The sequence below is a fragment of the Eutrema salsugineum genome, unplaced genomic scaffold, assembly GCF_000478725.1.
Source record: "Eutrema salsugineum unplaced genomic scaffold, Eutsalg1_0 scaffold_3, whole genome shotgun sequence".
NCBI classification, from domain to species: Eukaryota; Viridiplantae; Streptophyta; class Magnoliopsida; order Brassicales; family Brassicaceae; genus Eutrema; species Eutrema salsugineum.
The window spans coordinates 16,389,342-16,407,578 of record NW_006256756.1 but is presented as its reverse complement, the minus strand read 5'-3'; the positions used below and the strand labels follow the sequence as shown (position 1 = coordinate 16,407,578).

The 18,237-nt window shown below is 40.2% G+C and overlaps 1 protein-coding gene and 1 non-coding gene across 2 annotated transcripts; one reads left to right on the top strand and one right to left on the bottom strand.

Annotated features, from left to right (window-relative positions):
• Positions 1 to 4,805: 4,805 nt before the first annotated feature.
• Positions 4,806 to 4,915, top strand: LOC112085842. The gene has a single exon (XR_002899130.1). It is a non-coding gene; the product is annotated as a small nucleolar RNA R71 (small nucleolar RNA).
• Positions 4,916 to 7,296: 2,381 nt separating this feature from the next.
• Positions 7,297 to 9,071, bottom strand: LOC112085488. Its single transcript, XM_024154705.1, has 8 exons — positions 8,922 to 9,071; positions 8,544 to 8,664; positions 8,341 to 8,431; positions 8,123 to 8,247; positions 7,959 to 8,040; positions 7,751 to 7,865; positions 7,508 to 7,662; positions 7,297 to 7,387 (listed from the first exon to the last, which is right to left on the bottom strand). The coding sequence occupies exons 1-8, from the start codon at positions 9,069 to 9,071 to the stop codon at positions 7,297 to 7,299; spliced, it is 930 nt and encodes a 309-aa protein (XP_024010473.1).
• Positions 9,072 to 18,237: the final 9,166 nt, after the last annotated feature.

Genomic DNA, 18,237 nt, shown 5'->3' with positions numbered 1-18,237 from the left:
CTTAAATCACACTGTCCTCAGTGTGAAACAAGTCGAGATTTGATGAGAAAAATGCATAGATAATCGAATCGGTAAGGACAAAGAGAACTTACCTGGATCCGGGATGCTGGTGGAAATGAACTGGATTCATTCGAAGGGGTTTGGGAAGGTGATTAGGTGGTGATGAAGGTGGTGGAAGGTGATGAATGAGGTGGAGGGTGATTGGTGAGGTGAAATGGGGTGAAAGGGGTGGTTTGGGTCGGGTTTGGATCTCAACGACCAAGTGTCGCGGTCAGGAGCTGCACGACCGCGGCGAACCATTGCGTGGCCGCGGTCAGGATCACGCGACCGCGATCGATGATGGGTTTCCCGCGGTCCGAACACCTGCGACCGCGGGGGCTTATATTGCGGCCTCTTCCTGCTTCTCCTTGGTTCCTGCTGGGCCGAGCAGTCAGGTACCATCCTTCTTTTTGGTCTTTTCGGGTTTTTTGATTTTTTTTGCTTTTTTGTTTTATAAGAAACACCTGAAACTAAGAAAAAGAAAAAGATTAAAAGAAAAAGAAAGAAAAATCCTATAGAAAACAATACCTAAATGGGTTGCCTCCCATTAAGCGTTTTTGTTTTAAGTCGTTTAGCTCGACTTTTGGTGTTGGACGTGACTTATTCCAATGAAGAAGACTTTGTCCTGAGACAAGTCTTTTTCGACATCTCTTTGTTTTGCTTAGCAGGTTCTTCGTCACTCCAAAGTTCTTCTTCAAACTCTTCTGCTGCAGAACGTTTTCCTGCTTTGCTGTTGTATGGAACAGCTTCTGTGAAGACATCTTTGTCGATATTAGCAAATGAAATCCTCCGGTTTGGCCAGTCCATTATAGCTCTGGAAGTTGCTAGAAAAGACCATCCCAGAATCACTGGATATGTTGCATCTCTCGTCTCGACAATGTAGAAGTCGACAGGCACTATGCAATCTCCTATTCTCAAAGGAATTTCATGAGCTATTCCTTGAGGTGTTGCATTTGAATCATCAGCTAGGCTAATCTTTGCTCTAGTCCTGCGCAGGTGTTTGATACCAAGTCTCAAAGAAATTGCCTTGGACATCAAGTTAAGACAAGCTCCAGAATCACATAGCACGTTTTTAAACATCTCTCCTCTAATAGAACAAGAGATAAGAAACTGACCTATACCTTCTATTTTATGAAGTGTTCGAACAGGTTTACCTCTTCTGGCATGATTGAACAAGTCTTCTATCTCAGGGATTGATTCTTTGCTCTCACAGAAGTAGTGGCCTATCATGAAGTCCTTGCAAGCTTTGGCAAACGTGATTCCTTCAGGCAAATTTCGAACCACATCATTGAATTCATCGAGCTTTTCTTTGCTGATTTTGTTGGTGTAGTGGCTGCAGTCTTCTGGATTTTTGAGGTGAATCGCATAGACAGCTGCTTCTGGTGTTGTCATGTATCGAGCTCTCATAAAGTATCTATGGATATCCTCTTTAGACTCCTTACAGTACCTGAAAAAGACTTGCAAACGACCAAGTTTCCAGATTTCATCAAAGCTTAAATGAGCAGGGAATGACCTGACTACGTTGTTGAACTCTATTAGCTTCTCTCTACTGATGTTGTTGGTGATCCATTGAATTTCTCCTTAGTCGTCTTCTGAGGAATATCCTGCGTTTGGATCTTCTACAAACAACCCATACTCTTCATCTTCAGAGTATTGCTCTTCATACTCATCTTCACAAGACAAAGCCATGTTGCAAGGCCATGACTTTTCCTCTTCTTCAGATCTTTGGGTGCTTATGGAGCAAACCAGTTGTTGTTGAAGTGGTTTAGTCATCCCAGGAGGTGTACCAGACGTACAGATGCTTGTATGAGCTGAACGGAACTGTTTTGGAACGTTTTTACGGTTGGTCTTGACTGCAGGTGACGCGAACGCGGGGAAGCGACCATGGGCCGCAGGCAGACCCATCACGACCGTGGGGGAGCGCCTGTTGGCCGCGGTCGGAGCCAACGCGACCGCGGGAGTTTGCCTCCGAGCTGCTCTGCTGCTGTTGCTTCCTCCTTTGCTTCCTGAATTGTCTCCTGGGTCTTCTGGCTCGATGTACTTCCTCTCTGGACTTGAGTCTTTAGTTTTGGTTGCTGGAATCTGCTCTCCAAGTCCTTGCATGATCTCCTCAACCTTTTCTTTAACTTCATCAAGAGCATAGACTACTTTGTCCATGGTTGAGTTAAGCTCTTCGGTATTGTCGATGACTTTGTAAACCTTCTCTGAAACTTTGGCTGTAAAGTCATAAGACTCGTTCTTAGCTTCGTTTAGGGCTTTGTCCATGTCATCGAGTTTGAAATCCAGGTCCATGACTTTGTTTTTGGTGTTGCGAAGCTCATAGTTGTGCTTTGCTTGCTCTTCCTCCATGCTGTTGAACCTGTTAGCAATCATAGCTGCATCCTTGGTTGCATGTGCTTCTATTGAATTGACTTGTGAGGCTAGGTTATCGATTTTTTCATTGAAAAGTTTCGATATCCCATCAATCCTTTCGTTTAGAGCAGTTGTTGCGGTTGCTTGAGCTTCCATGAACTGTCTGATCACGCCTTCGAGCTGACTCAGTCTGTTGCTGAGCTGGACGTTCTCATCTTGCTGGAGAACTTGGTGAGGTAGGCGATACATAGAGTATCTAGGGTTTGCCATTTGAGGTGCGTAGGGCTCCTTCTGGAACGTTCTGTTGTCTTCGCTTTGAGTTTTTTCGTAGAGATCGCGTAGATGCTTCTCTCTGCGTCTGGTGGCTTGAGGAGTGTTATAGAAACCTTCTTCATAGTGTATATTTTGATTTATAGGATCCATATCTTCTGAAATGGAAACAAAATAACCGAAAAATGGAAAGTTGCAGAAAGGGGTTCTAGAGTCGATTTACTAACCTTTCTCGGGGTTTTGCAGAAAAGAAAACGCGTGCATTTCCCCGGCAACGGCGCCAAAAACTTGATGGTGGTTGGATGTGGTTGTGTCGAGGGTTGTCAAGTTTTACCCTAATTGAAATCAATAGCCGCAAGTGCACAGCTGATCAATTGTAGTACTTAGGGATCAAATCCACAGGGAAGGAGGATCTTTTGCTGCAAAAAGCCTTTGAAATAAGTTAAAGTAAGGAAGTCTAGAACAAAAACGGTTTAGTGGGGGTTTGGTAGTGTGTTTAAAAACTAAAAACGAAATCTTAAAAGAGAATACGGAAATTAAATGGCGTAATAACTAAACTTAACGAAAATAACTAAAAATAAAAAAACGGATATTCTAATGCTTAAATGAAAATGAACTAAAAAGGAAAGACAATATTGAACTAAAGCTTAAAGAAAATCGCTGTAAATCAATGGAGAAGAAAGCGTTGGGGTTCAGGGAAGTTTTCTCAGGGGTACGAACGATTCAAAACATTGCTAGAGAGGAAATTTTGTAAGATCTTAGCTTAAACTTTTCGAACTGGAGTCACGGACGTATGAATACGCCACTGTCGTGATCATAGACAACTATCTCTCTCAACCCTGACCAGTAGGTTTCCACTCTGGCCCTGGAAGAGAAGAGATGCATTATGTTTAAGACTCGTCCTAATTCACAAATCGCCCATAGGTAGGTTTCCACTCCTATGTTTGTTTTGCTCTCCCAAACTAGATCTGATACCTGATGAACACTTTCGTGTCACCAAGCATCTGGATCACATTGTAGTTCATGACGCTACTCTCATGCAGTAAAACGAATTCAGAAGAAAAAGTTCTAAGATTCGGCTCAAAAGCTCATGGAATCCTCATCGAACATATAAATCCCCATCGAAAATCCCTTAATCCCAACAATAGAACTACTCAGACATAATAAACGAAATCAAAAGCATAGTATTGAGAAGTAGAATAGAAACCGAAATTGAAAAAGAAAGAACAAGGGTTCAAGAGAACAAATCTCTCTCTCCCTAAAAGCTAAGGCAAAAACAATAAAAGTATGAAGTAATGATAGATGATATTACGTTACACGATTTTTAGGGTTCCTAAGACATGTATTTATAGTGTTCAAGACCTCTCTGGACGTCACTTAGGGTTTTTCCGAATGTGGGCTTCAGAAATGGGCTTTTTGTGCTTGGAGTTGGCTTGCCGCGGTCGGGACAAGTGTGACCGCGGGGAATGAGTTGTTTGCCGCGGTCGGGATGCTCCTGACTACGGGAAATTGCTTGTTGGCCGCGGGTGGAAGTGCTTGCCGGCTAGTTTACGGGACATCTTGCTCTTCGCGTATCTTTTGATTGAACCGTTAGATTGCCAATCTGTAAAGTGCACTGGAAAGTTGATACTTCCATCTTTAAGGTCTCCAAATTTGAGCTGGATCAGACGGTGAGAAGGCCTTCAATCAGGGGTGAACTTCTGACGGTTTGACTCTGAGCTGAAATCTGGTTTTCTATCCATTTTGTTAAGCTTTTCCCTAAGTTACTTGAAAAGAGTCTTGGGACTACAAATACTAGAAAAACGTGATAAAAATACTTAAAAGCAATTAAAAACATAGAAAAAGTATTTCAAAATGATCCATAAAAGTGGTCAAAATACGGTGTTATCATATTGTTGCTTTTCAAAAGCTGGCTCATCATGTTCTTCAACTCGGTTATCTCTTTGTTGTCTGTTCCGGTTTGCTTTGTCGAGCGATTGTATTCAGGACAATCATTGCTATTGGCTTAAGCCAGATTTTCGATGAGGGCTCTTCCTTGTGCTATCGTCTTTTGTCCAAAATCTCCATTGCTAGCTGTATCAAGCAAAAGTTTGTATTTTGGTTGCAAACCTCGGTAAAATGTGCTCAGCAGGCTTGATCCGGGAAATTCATGGTTGAGGGCAGTCACGTTCATACTCCTTAAAACGTTCCCAGGCTTCATAGAAAGGTTCAGTCGGTCCTTACTGAAAACTTGAGATCTTGGTTCTCAGCAAGTTCGACCTTGCCTTAGTATCGAAGTGGTTTAGGAAAGCAGTTTTACATTCTTCCAACTTACCCGTTTAAATAGTCTGATGGAACTTGGTTTGTCTTCATCATGCTGCAGATTTCTTCAAAGAGCTCGATATGGTCCATTGGATGTTCAGAAGGAACTCCATGGAATTGGTTTTGTTTCACCAAAGAGATGATTTGAGGCTTGACTTCAAACTCATTCTGGTTCGGAAATGGTACTTGAATTGCAGATCGGTTATGAAAATTTTGAGTAGGTGCATCGAAATCAGCTATGTGATGGTTCCTGGCTTGTCTTCGGTGTTGATTTGCTTGCTGAACAGGGCGGTTAACGCGTCCATTCGGCTGCATCTCTTGGTTGTCACCATCGGCTGCATTGATAGGTGCATCAAGGTCTTCACGTTCTTCTCTCTCGCGGTTTTGATGGTTTCTTGGAGGAACCTCATCCTCTTCTCCATCTTGTCGAGCATGATCACCTTCTCTGTGATCGTTCTCTTCATTTTCTCCATGTTCGGATCCATCTTGGCCCATGTTTAAAGCTCGGTTAACAGGATCTCCAGGCTGGTCTTCGTTGGCCATTCCTTGCGTTCGTCTAAGTCTTCAAAGTTCTCTTTCGTGTCTGTCTATCTCATCTAGAATTGGAATGTTTTCTACAGGTTTGCGCCTGGTATTCATGCAATCAGAGAAAAACAAAAGAAGGGATAGATAACTCAGCAAACTTTAAAAGAAAGATCAGGTGTCTAAAACAGAAATTAGAACAAGAAAAATAACAAAGGCAGCGAAACAAATACCCGGAAATGGCGCCAAAAACTTGATGCGTGTCAACTGCGTGAGGAAACAAGTTTTACCCTTAATAAAAACAAATGAAAGCCGCAAGTGCACAGCTAATCAATTGTAGTACTTAGGGATCGAATCCACAGAGATTTGTGTGCCTGGTATTCTTCTACGGTTTCTAACTTTATGTCTAGACTATATTGGTTTTAGGGGTTGGTTGTTTGTCACGGATTAAACTAAAATTAAAGAAAGCAAATAAATATATCCTAAAGAGCAAGTAGAAAATCGAATGAAAGCAAATGAAACAAGCAGAATATCAAACTAAAGCAAATAAAATGCAGATCTAAATGAACAAGTAAAAATTGGTTGGTTTGTAAACTATGGCTAAAACCGCTGAGCTTTTTGGAACTCTACAGGGATCATAATCGGTTTTAACACTAGGGATTATAGAATGGGATTGACGGGTATCGAAATATAGGGTTCTAGAGCTAGAGTATGGCGGTATGACTACGTCACTGTAGTGATCATTACCAACTGTTTCTCGCAACCCTGACAAGTAGGTTTCCACTCTGGTCCTGGAAGGGAGAGAACGCAAGAACTGCATAGGACTCGTCACTACTCACAATTTCGCCGCAAGTAGGTTTCCACTCCTACGGAAATATCGCCTGTTTCATTCTAGGTCTGATACTTAATGAAAACTTTCGCAACACTAACTATCTAGATCAGATACGAGGTGATCAATCAAGCATACATGCAATAAGAACGAGAATAAACAGAGAACAAAGTTAAAATCCCAGATATATTAACCTATATGTCTTAATCGATTATGAGAGCCCTTTTCGAGAACCCTAAGCTCAACTCGGGATCTACTCAGACATGGCTGGGTCGACATCATCATTGGTTTTAATAAAAGTAATCAAAAACAGTAAAGAAAAGAGAAGAAAGAAAGCTTTTCAAATGAAGAACTCAGAGTTGAACAATCTTCTCTAAAAATCGCATAAAACGGCTAAAGAAAAGGGCTTTTCTAAAAGTATGAAGGTTTTCTCTAAAAACGACCTAAATGACGAGTATTTATAGTCTTCAATACTCCATGGTCTCTAGGGTTCCGGAATTGAGGCTGAGAAATGACTTTGGGCTTCAGAAATATGGGCTTTAAATCGGAGTTGGCCGGCCGCGGTCGAGAGTAACGTGACCGCAGGAAACAGAGGCTTGGCCGCAGCCGTGAAGCTTGTGACCGTGTGGAATAGGCTGGTGGCCGCGGTCGCATGACTTGCTGGCCGTCTTCAAGTGTCTCCGGGGCAAATGGAATATCTTGAGATCCAACCGTTGGAATGTCTCCAAACCAAGTGCATTTGAAAGCTGGTTGATTCTTCTAAAAGTTGTCCAATTTTGAGGGTGTGAGAAGGTCCTCGCCTCTCCATGAGAGTTCTGACGGTCTGCATTTATCCAAAAGAGTCTTTTTGTTCCAATTTGTGTCCCTTTATCCCAAATTACCTGAAAAATCTTATAAAATCCGAAAACATAGAAATCCTTTGAAAACTTTGTAAATGGAGTAAAAATACCTTTAAAAGACATTCAAGTGATCAATAAAAATGGTCAAAATCCGGTGTTATCAACCATATCCTTGTCGAATGCAACAAAAACAGACGTTACACTCCCATCGTCGACGACTATTTCCACCCGGTATCTGATAACATGGGAGTTGACAAATGTTAGTTGTTAATTGTCGTGAAATGAATAAGTTAACCAGTGTGCCGGTTTTCCAAAATCAGGTGAATGGATGGTCTAGTTTAGAGAAAGGTATTACTTGACATCACCAACTGCATCAGGGGAGTAGCAGTTGTTGCAGCCCAGGGTAGTCTTGGTTTTGGTCATCTTCTTTGCACATTTCGAACAGGATATGTTACACCCTTTTGTAGGCTGGATCTCGACAACTTTACCGGTACACAGAAATTCAGCCTCCTACACTTAAAGAGATCCTGTTAGGGATGTATAAGCATATCCTTTGGTGTGTATAGTGGGGAAATTAAGGAGGGAAATTAAGGTTAACCTGGAGGTCAGATGTGAACAAAAATTCATTCAGTTCTGCAATGGATACATGTTCAATCTTCTGGACGCCATGGCATTTTTCAGTGGGGAGATTGCCTGAATCTTTAGAGCTGACGCTGGTTTTATTTTTATCGTAGAATTACGAACTTTGTGTTAGCTTTTTTAGTAGACGTTGGTGTAACGTATGGACATTAAGGTTCAAATCTTACCGGTCCAGGTACGATTTGGTTGCGTCGACCTTGCCGTCAAAGTAGAACTTCGAACCAGTTGTGGCATTCAGATAAAGATCGCCTGAAAATTAATACATAGTAAGATAATGTATTCATGAGAAATATAATGAAAATCTATTCTATAGAGGTAGTGGTACGGGAACCTCCGAAAAACTTGGGATTCATATTGGTGGCCAACATGATACATGTCCCTGCCTCTTTCTCGCTGAATAACTTGTGTAGAAAGTTAGCGTGGTCATCAAAAGCACTCACTCGGACGTTCTCTCCGCTGCAGGGAAATCGTGATGGATATTAAGTATTATTTGGGATGGCTGAGGCAATGTTTAAATGGTGAAGTGATGTGACCAAGACTCATCGGTACCTTTCAAGACGAAGGTGGATCAGCATTCTCTGAACGCCCTCTGTTGCTTCATTGTGATAAGATTTTGTTGAGTTGACTTCTCCAATAATGTCTGCGTTTTTTTAAAGTGCAGAGATTGTGATCATAGGGTGAAGGAATGTATTAGAGTATTTTGAAAAAGAAATGTATAGAGGCAGTTTGAAGGGAGAGTGTTGGTGCCATACCAGGAAGCTCATTGTTGGTGTTGCCAACGGCCAAGAGTTGGTCGTAGGGCCAAGAGTTGGTCGTAGGACCAAAATCAGAAGTGTTCGGTGGGTATGTTGCACAACGACTGTTCCACACGAACTATGGAAGTATCAACGGTGAAGCGAATGGACAGATGGAAATCTGTCAGCTTGAATCGGTTGGTGCTCCTTGTGACTTCGAACCCACTGATAGCATACAATGATCCTTCAACCAACTATGACTGAAAAACAGGAAGATGGTGAACATGTATGGAGCCCTGCATCAGTGTAGACTATAGGCAAAAAATTTTAAGTCATAGTTAGGTTTATGGGAAATGAGATAACCTGTTTGGGATTTGCAGGTTACTGGCAGAATACCTTCTCGTCAAGGAGGAGGAGGTCGACGCCCATGAGTTGACCACCTTTTTTGATGTTGCAAGTAGTCCAGAAGCAGAGCAACCTAGCAACTAAACGCTGGTTAATACGGCCAGATTTCAGCAGAGCAAATGGAACGTAGGGTGCTTCCATGTCAAGCAGATTGTGGAGTGTGTTTAAAAGGCAGGAACTGATGAATGTGATGGAAGCTTACCTTGAGAGGGACCCATATATAGAGATAATGGTCCGTGTGTGCACCGTTTATTTGAAATTCGTGAAAAGTATGCTGTAATTGATGGAAAAATTAAAAGCCATCTGAGGTCAATTCATCTCCTCCATCTCCGGTAGTCTTTAATGGCTTCCGATGACTTATAAGTGGAAGCTTATTCTGTGTTTTTTTCTGAAACGGCGAACCTAAAATGTATGATGACTTAACCGAAAATAGGGTTATCAATGAAGATAAACAGAGATGGCGGGCTTACTAAATTGTTCCCGCGGCCCATTGAAAGCCCAATGGTATTAGTGGAAGAGACATAATTGGTTGTGGGCTGAAGTTGGATTCTCGTTTTTTTTTAGAATTTTTTTTTTGCAAATGTGGCTGCTGAGGTGGCAGCACAAGAAGAGAGAAAAACGTTCATATATATATATATGAGAACTATTACATCGATAATTTTACAACGAATAAGTCTCCCGCTTGTATTCATGCCAAGCGGATCTTCATGTACCACGTTGAAAGCCTCATGTAAGTTTGTTTCTATTAATCTGTAAATTAATAATAAATTACAGCTTTCGGGATTCGAAACTTAAGATCTCCTAATGTAAAAACATTAATGAAACACATTAACCAATATGCTAAAAGGGCTTCCATTAATATTTACTCTGATCTAATTAGAATATTATTATTTTTTACGGAATGAATATTTAAGTTTAAATTACAAACATAACAAAAGGATATTATGTATTGAGACTAATTTATAACTATTTCTTAAACCTAAAAGGACGAATCAAATTAAAATTTTGTCGACAACAGTTGTTTTTTTCTTTTCAAAATGTCTTATTAAATGGGTTATTGGTCCAGAGATGGATTCAGTTTGAAGTTTGATGGTTGTTAGTTATTGTCCCGTTGCAATTTACTTTGAACTTGTGTCATCTACTTGTTGATAGAACCATTTATTAATGACTATACACCTTGTTTTTTTTTCTGTTTAGAGCAAAGTGATTTTTTTTTAGGATTTGAGTCTCCATCTTCGTCTATTTGCTTTCTTTCCAAAATGGCTCTTTTTCTGATGATTAATGATTTAGATAGATCCTCTAAGTGATGTTGCATATGTGTGCAAATTATAAAAGGATCCAACAAAAACCTTGGTGTTCATGGCATTGAAAGATCATTTTAAACATGTAAGCCATTTTTAAAAAAAAATTCTTAATTTTGTTGGATGCCATCGATTTATATTTGATTAATGGAATCATGGTTATAGAATCGATGCATCGATTCTGAATCGTTTGTTAGACCGTAACGAGAATCTTATAAGTGAATGCGAATGGTAATTTATTGGTGGTTTTAGTGTTACCTCGCAAGCGGGATTATCAAAGTTGACATATAATAACTTACACATCTATATGAATATATCGATGGAAATATTTTTGTCCATTAGACATCTCCAAAATCAGAGGACTAATAGTATTCATTTTCACTGTAACATCTTGATTTCCGGTATATGGAAAGGCTTATAAGAATTGATTTGGCTATCTATGTCAACAAAATGCATTTATCTTTTCCGGTCAAGTGTGCTGAGAGAACTCCAGAATTAAGCGTGCTGATGCCTGAGTAATCTCAGGATGGGTGACCTACCGGGAAGTACTCTGTGGTACCATGCGAGTGAGGACAAAGCACGGAGAAAGATCATGTGGTGATTGCAGGGACAGTAGACAAATCTTACAAGCTTTTCGGACTAACGACTCCCGACCGTCGGACAGTGGTGGACCAACGGGCCTAGAGAGGGCGTTGGGCCAATGGGCCTAGAGGGAGGATGTTGGGCCCACGAGCCTAGAGAGGGCGTTAGGCTCATTGGGAGGAGCGGTTGGGGAGCGTTAGGATTGATATCGCCGGTCTGCGTCTGGCCTCCATAGGGAGGGCGGGATCAGGATGTCACAAGTGGTATCAGAGACGACACCCGACCACGTGTGTGGAGTCATGTGGCCTCACACCGTCTAGGGTGAACGATCCTGGTGCGCGAGCACTCTGTGAGTAGAGGGAGAATTCGGGACGAATTCCTTGGAACTCGGGGAAAATTGTAACATCCCCATTTCCGGTATATGGAAAGGCTTATAAGAATTGATTTGGCTACCTATGTCAACAAAGTGCACTTATCTTTTCCGGTCAAGTGTGCTGAGAGAACTCCAGAGTTAAGCGTGCTGATGCTGGAGTAATCTCAGGATGGGTGACCTACCGGGAAGTACTCTGCAGTACCATGCGAGTAAGGACAAAGCACGGGGAAAGATCATGTGGTGATTGCAGGGACAGTAGACAAGTCTTACAAGTTTTCCGGACTAACGACTCCCGACCGTCAGACAGTTGGTGAACCAACAAGCCTAGAGAGGGCGTTGGACCAATGAGTCTAGAAAGAAGATGTTAGGCCCACGAGCCTAGAGAGGGCATTGGGCTCATTGGGAGGAGCGGTTGGAGAGCGTTAGGATTGATATCGCCGGTTTGCATCTGGTCCCTATAGAGAGGGCGGGATCGGGATGTCACATTCACCATAGAAGATTTTTCTTGACGGATCATTTTCTAAATTGTTGGATATATCATTTTAATGCTGTCCAATATCTTATCTTACCATATGATATAATTTTTTGTACGATACTTGACTTGATCAAAGATATTGTTAAAATTAGCAAGCTGGAAATAGAGGACGGGATAGCATCCAGAACATACAGCACCAACGCATATAGTTTTTTGAACTTTACATTAAAGATTTCGAGTAAATTCTTATATATAAGTTTGTCGTGTTTAAAAATACTCGTTGATTTTGATTTTGATTTTGCTTATCAGATCTAGGTATCTTGACATCAATTATGTGGCATGGGGTAAACACGTTGAGTATTTTGATTCTTTATGCAAACATGTTCAACGTGGGAAAGTTGCTTTTGGTGTAATGAAATTTTGGGACATGTTTTGATACGAAGGTAATTTTTTACTATCTATTTCAAAAAAAGATCTAATTCTGAGTTGTAATGTTTTGATTATATCAATCTTGAATAAACGAAATACGCGTGTGCACTGGTCATTTTCAGAGATTATGTTTGATCCTCCAATATCCAAAGACAAAAACTCTTGATTTATGTGAGAAATTTAATCTAAACTTTAAAAAAAAAAACTGATGTGTCATTTGGTAGTTAATTAAATTCATATTTTTTTCTTTATATTATACAGATGAGTTTGGGAACATCAAAGATGAGTATATCCGTGAACCTGCTCCCTTTTTTCCGATGATAGATGGTGAATGATACAAATGTAAGTAGTATTGTTCGAATGGAGAATGATGCGTTTCGAAAAAACATAGCATTGTATGTTCATGGTAGTACTAGAATAAAAAAAACATAATTTAGAAGCTCTTAAATTTTTTGATATGTTAGATTTAGTTAAGCAATTTTTATATGGAGAATGTAGAGAGGGTATATCGTCTTTATCAATTGCAAGCAAGTTGAAGACTACAAATGTAGATTTTAATTTGGTGGAGGATTGTATGGATGTAATAGCTGATGTTGTGAAAGATATTTTACCTGAACATAATATCTCATCAGCTTCATACTACGAGGTTCAGAAACTTGCAGGCAGGTTTGGATTACCGTATGAAATGATATGTGTTTGCATCGACAATTGTAAGTATCAGGAAACAAGTGGCAGAATACATGTTCCACATAAAAAGATGTGGTATTTGTCATTAACGGAGATGTTTAAAAGATAATATCAATCCGAGAGAACAACAACACCAATGAGATAGCATGAACTACATAACTCACAGGGAGATATTGGGTATCCTTCAGATGCAGAAGCGTGAAAACATTTTCAAGAGCTTGTTTTGCGTATGAGCGGAGGAACATCTACCTTGGATTATCTACGAACGGATGCAACCCTTTTGGTAAGCATGGAAGATAATATTATTTGTGATCTGTAATTGTCACACCAAATAATTTGCCACCTAATTTGTGTATGAAACGAGAGTTTTTGTTCCTCACGATTCTCGTCCCTGAACCAGAGCACCCCAAGAAATCCCTTGATATTTTCTTGCAGCCACTAATTTATAAGTTGTAGTTGTTATGGAAATATGGCGTTGAATCGTTTGATGTTTATACAACAGAATTTTGTAATGCGAATGGTACTTATGTGTGGACGACAAGTGATTTTCCAGCATTACAGTATGCTATCTCGATACTCATGGAAGATTAACATGTCCGTACTGTCAAGATAACACAGATGCATTCTAATTACGATACAGACGAAAGACTTCTTGGTTTGATTGTTGATAACTAAGGTTTTTAAGGCCTTAAGAAGGGTTATCAATCCCTTATGTCACTTGTAGTACAAAGGGTATCAATCCATATGTGTGGTAGTTAGGCTCTAGTTTATGTGACAAGTTCTTAAGTCAAGCTGAATAAAAGATGAGTTTGGTGAAACCAGCACAAGAAAGCATAAAACAAGAAACAAACAAGCTATGATTAATGAACTAAGCAAGCAAACAAAACAAGATGATGGTGATTAAGCAAATGATAAAAGCTAAACCTCTAGATGTGATCATTGGTTAGGGTGCTTTAGATATCAATTCATGATGCTAAGAACATAATGCAACACTTACTACTCTTTAGTCTAGGCTTCTTAATCAGATTAATTCATTCCCATGACAATAATCCCTTTGCTAATCACTTAATCAAGTCTAACAACCATTAGATATAATCAAGCAATCAACAAGCATAATGCATCAAGCCTAATAAGTGACCAAACAATCTCTCAACCAAGAAGACTGAATCTTACACAGAAAGACATAGCAAGCAATCACATGATCTCAAATATTTCAACTTAGAACTCTAATCTAGACTAATCCTCTCATGAAGGCATTAATCTCTACACTAATCCACTTTCAAACCAAATTCCCATTTGTGAAATATGAACTAATGAGCATTAAGAATCATTTCTAATATGTCATTTATGCAATTAATAAACATTCCCATGGCATTAATGCATAAACCCTTAGTTACCTTTCATTTAGGCATTTCATCAAACACTTTTGGTGCATGAAATGCCTATGAACCCAGATTTCACTTTCCTAAAGAAATCTGGCATTAGGAGCAGCTAACTAAGGAAATGAAATGAGAATCTAGACCGTAAACATCACAAATCAAACATCTAAGCACCCTAATCTACACACCTAGAAGTTTAAAAGATGACTACTCACTAATCATGAAGAACACATCTAATCTTTTGCAAGAGATGATGTTAATCATGATTAGAAGCAGAAATGAGATGATGAGATGATAGGAAACAGACTTGGAATGATCAAATCCTTCAGATATCTCTTAATCAAAAACGTTTTTACACTAAAAAGGAAAGAAAACTAGAGAGAAACTAAGAGAGAAGATAAGATGTCTAGGGTTTTTCTCCAAAAAGCTATATATACTAAGAGCTAATGAACCGGGTCAGCCCGGAACAAACCGAGTCCTGACCCGGCTTTAGTGGGTAAAGTGGAAATCCTGCGGGTTGGTCCAGTGTCTCCCAGGTAGCATGCCCAAGTCGCAGTAGATGAAGAACTTGTCTTGTGAGACTTAAATCGCTTTGTCTTAGCCGCACGCCCAAGTAGGAGTGTTTTGCGAGTCTTGCTGCGGCTTAATCTTCTTCTTCTTCAAATCGCAGGACCAAGGCGGTTTCTGGGGAATGTACATGTGCGACTTGGTCATCCGTAGTCCCAGATCGCAGGCTCAAGTCGGAGTAAATTGCGAATGATCATGCGGCTTGGTTCCAGTGTCTCCCAGGTAGCATGCCCAAGTCGCAGTATTGTGGACTTAGCAATTTTCCTGCTCGGGAGCCTCAGACCTCATCCATTGATAGCTTACCCGCACTTCTCAACTCGCAGCATCAATTTTCAGGCATTTGTCTTCAGGCCTGCGAGTTAACCAAGTCGCAAGGCTTTCTCGCAACATTCAGAGCAGCTTGGACCACTTCGCATTCCGGAGAGTGTAACTTCTAAGATACTTGTCCGAATTGAGTGATTCCGGTTGCAGAGGACAGAGGACTCATATATCTCCAACTTTTGTGAAGGAAGCTTTGGTGCTTGGGTAATGGAAGGCTTCCTGTAGGGCTCATCTTTTCAGTGCATTTACACGATCAGAGAGAGGCGTCTAGACATGTGTCCATTCCGGAGACCGTATCTTCCTGCTCATAGCTCAGAATTGAATACTCGTGGACGTTCTGGAAAGAGAACTCAAATGTCTCTGATTCTCATGAAGGCTCTGGAAACTGAATCGGCCTGGAAGTGCACCGTCCTTCGTATTCTTCGGAGCTCATCGGTTTGGTCCAAAACGGCAGCGAGACAGGAGTTTCTTCCGCCGAGCTTAACCTTCTGCTCAAGCTGATTCCACTTGCTATGGAACCGTGATCTAACCCTCTCAAACTTTGATGAAGCCCCTGACAACTGAATCGAAGCGGAAGGTTCCCCGGACAGGCGATCATTCAAGAGTATCGGATTGCTCCGGAATGGATGCGAGAGAGGTCTGTCTTCCGGTGACCGTATCTTTCAGCTCAGTGCTCCAAATGCCCTGATTCAACCTTTCCTGGGTTCTTGACTCAAGTATCTCCAACTTTTCTGAATACTCTATAAGCTGAATCGGTCGGCAAGATCTTCCGGTGACGCGATTTCCGAAATGTAGCTGCACCCGGGAATTTTGGCTGAGAGACTTGACCGCGGTACGTGTTTTTGGCCGAGAAAGCTACCCGCGGGAAGGATTTTGGCCGAGAATCTTGGGCCATCAGTACATCATTTTGCCGAGAAACCCAAAATTGCTCCTTTTCACCATTTTTGATCATTTCAACTCCATTTCAAATAGGCTCCAAAACACCTGTTTAACACTCCAAACCATGCAAAGACTCATTGAGACCTAATGCATCTCCTAAGTCCTAAAACAATACCTAAAGACCTAAAATGTATGCAAATGAGACAGAATTTGGACTTAAATATGTACATTAAATGATGCAATTTATGAATATATCAATTGTCATTGACGATTTCTACCCCCTGATTATCAATATCGATAGAGCACGACATTTTTTAGGAAAAAACAATAAACTTTTTGATGCTCTACCTCCAGAGGCTACGGATTTTGGTGCGGACAAGACGGTTTCTTGTGGTGGTAATGGTCATGTTCTTGTGCAAGGGTGTGGAGAGAACCACAATTAGCACAAAAAATGTATTTTCTAGGATTTTCCATATTGGAAGGATCATCTACTTCGGCATAATCCAGATGTGATGCACATTGAGAAAAAATTTTTTGACAACATCATGAACACTGTACTTAATGTGCAAGGGAAGACGAAAGATAATCTGAAGGCAAGATTAGACTTAATTACCAGATATTTGTTTCTGTAAGGACCTGGACGTAATGGTAAATGACAAATCGTTGCCCCCTGCTTTCCCATTAGATGCGCTTTCCAAAAAAAAAGAGTTTTTTAACTGGATTAAGGAAAATGTCAAATTCCCTGATGGATATGCGTCTAATTTACGTAATTGTGTTGATAGTGGAGAAGAAAAGTTTTTTGGAATGTAGAGTCATGATTGGGACGTTTTTATGTAACGCCTCCTTCAATTTGACTTTGCTGGTCTTCTACCTAAAAACATTGAAAAACATTGATGGAGCTATTGCAGATAAACTTAATTACTAGTATATTCATTTATAATTAATTGTTCATGTATGTACATATCATAATTATCTTACTTTTGTGTCTATTATGCAGGTATCAGTGTGTTTTTCGGACATCTGTGCACGATATCACTTACAGTAGACGGTATCCAGAATCTGGAGGAAAAGATACCCGATATCCTTGCAGTCTTGAGAAAATATTTCCACCGGCTTTTTTTGATATTATAAAATATTTTCCTATTCATCTCCCTAGGGAGGTATCACTTGGAGGGCTAGTTAAGTATTGATGGATGTATCTTTTTAAACGATATATGTTCCACTTAAAGAAGAAGGTAAAAAAATTTGCAAGAGTGGTTCTATTGTTGCACAGAGCATTAATGAAGAGACGTCAAACTTTGCCAGCTACTACTTTTGATCTTCAGTTAAAACTAAAAGCAGGCGACCAACACGACATGCTGATGGAGGAGTTCCACCGACTTATCCTGTTTGTGTCTCAAATTTATTTAAAAAAATTGAAAGGATTAGCATAAAAAGAATGCCTCGACGACTAACCGAGGAGGAACAACGGCACCTGCATATGTATAGTTTATCAAACTGCGATGAAATTTTGGAATATGAGAAGTACACTGTCTTAATTTTTTAGATTTGTTTTAAAAAAAGTTCATAACGTATTTTTTTACTAATGCATATATATTTGGTACTTAACATAATGTACATGACACAAATACGCGAATTGTTTCCAAGTTATACAGATGATAAGCTTATGACCCCTAAACTAAAAGACTTTGCGGGATGGTGGAAATGATACGTAAGTATGACAAACAAGCTTAATTAAGTTTAGTTACATGAGTTTATTTTCTTTTATAACAAACATATATAGTCCTGATGATATTCCTAATTTTGTACAGGTTACTGAGAGGAGGGCTAGAGGAGTATCGCTCCCCATGTCGCTAGTTAAGATGGTGTGTGACCCTATGCTTATTGCAACGTTGTATCCAGTGTATACTGAAGATGATGTAGGCTATGAGGATGATCAAAATGGCGCATATACTCAAGAAGAAGAAATCAGCTTCGTAGGACAATGTTCTTACCAGAATCGCTTCAACAATGGCTTCAACAACAATTTCAGAAATGAAAACTTCAACAACCTCTCATACTGAAATCAAGGGACAGAGAACCCTCAGAACCAGCCTTATCCATAGCAGCAAAGAATCTTTCCAAACAAGTTCCAAAATGGGAATTATGGAGGAGGACACTTTCAACAAACTTCAACACTCAACCTGCACAGACCAACACACAAGAGGCTACCATCTCTCAACTAGCCACTCAGATGATGAGGATTGAGAAAAATCTTCATTAACTTACTCAAGGCACCGAAAAATTATCTAGAGGGTTGAACATAAAAGTTGAT

Excerpts from the sequence above, each read along its gene's own strand:
- LOC112085488 (XM_024154705.1), bottom strand. The coding sequence starts at position 9,071 with ATGGAAGCACCCTACGTTCCATTTGCTCTGCTGAAATCTGGCCGTATT. Across the intron at positions 8,432-8,543 it reads CACCAACAATGAGCTTCCTG|ACATTATTGGAGAAGTCAAC; the intron begins GTATGGCACCAA and ends AAAAAAACGCAG. Across the intron at positions 7,866-7,958 it reads ACCAAATCGTACCTGGACCG|CGTCAGCTCTAAAGATTCAG; the intron begins GTAAGATTTGAA and ends AAATAAAACCAG.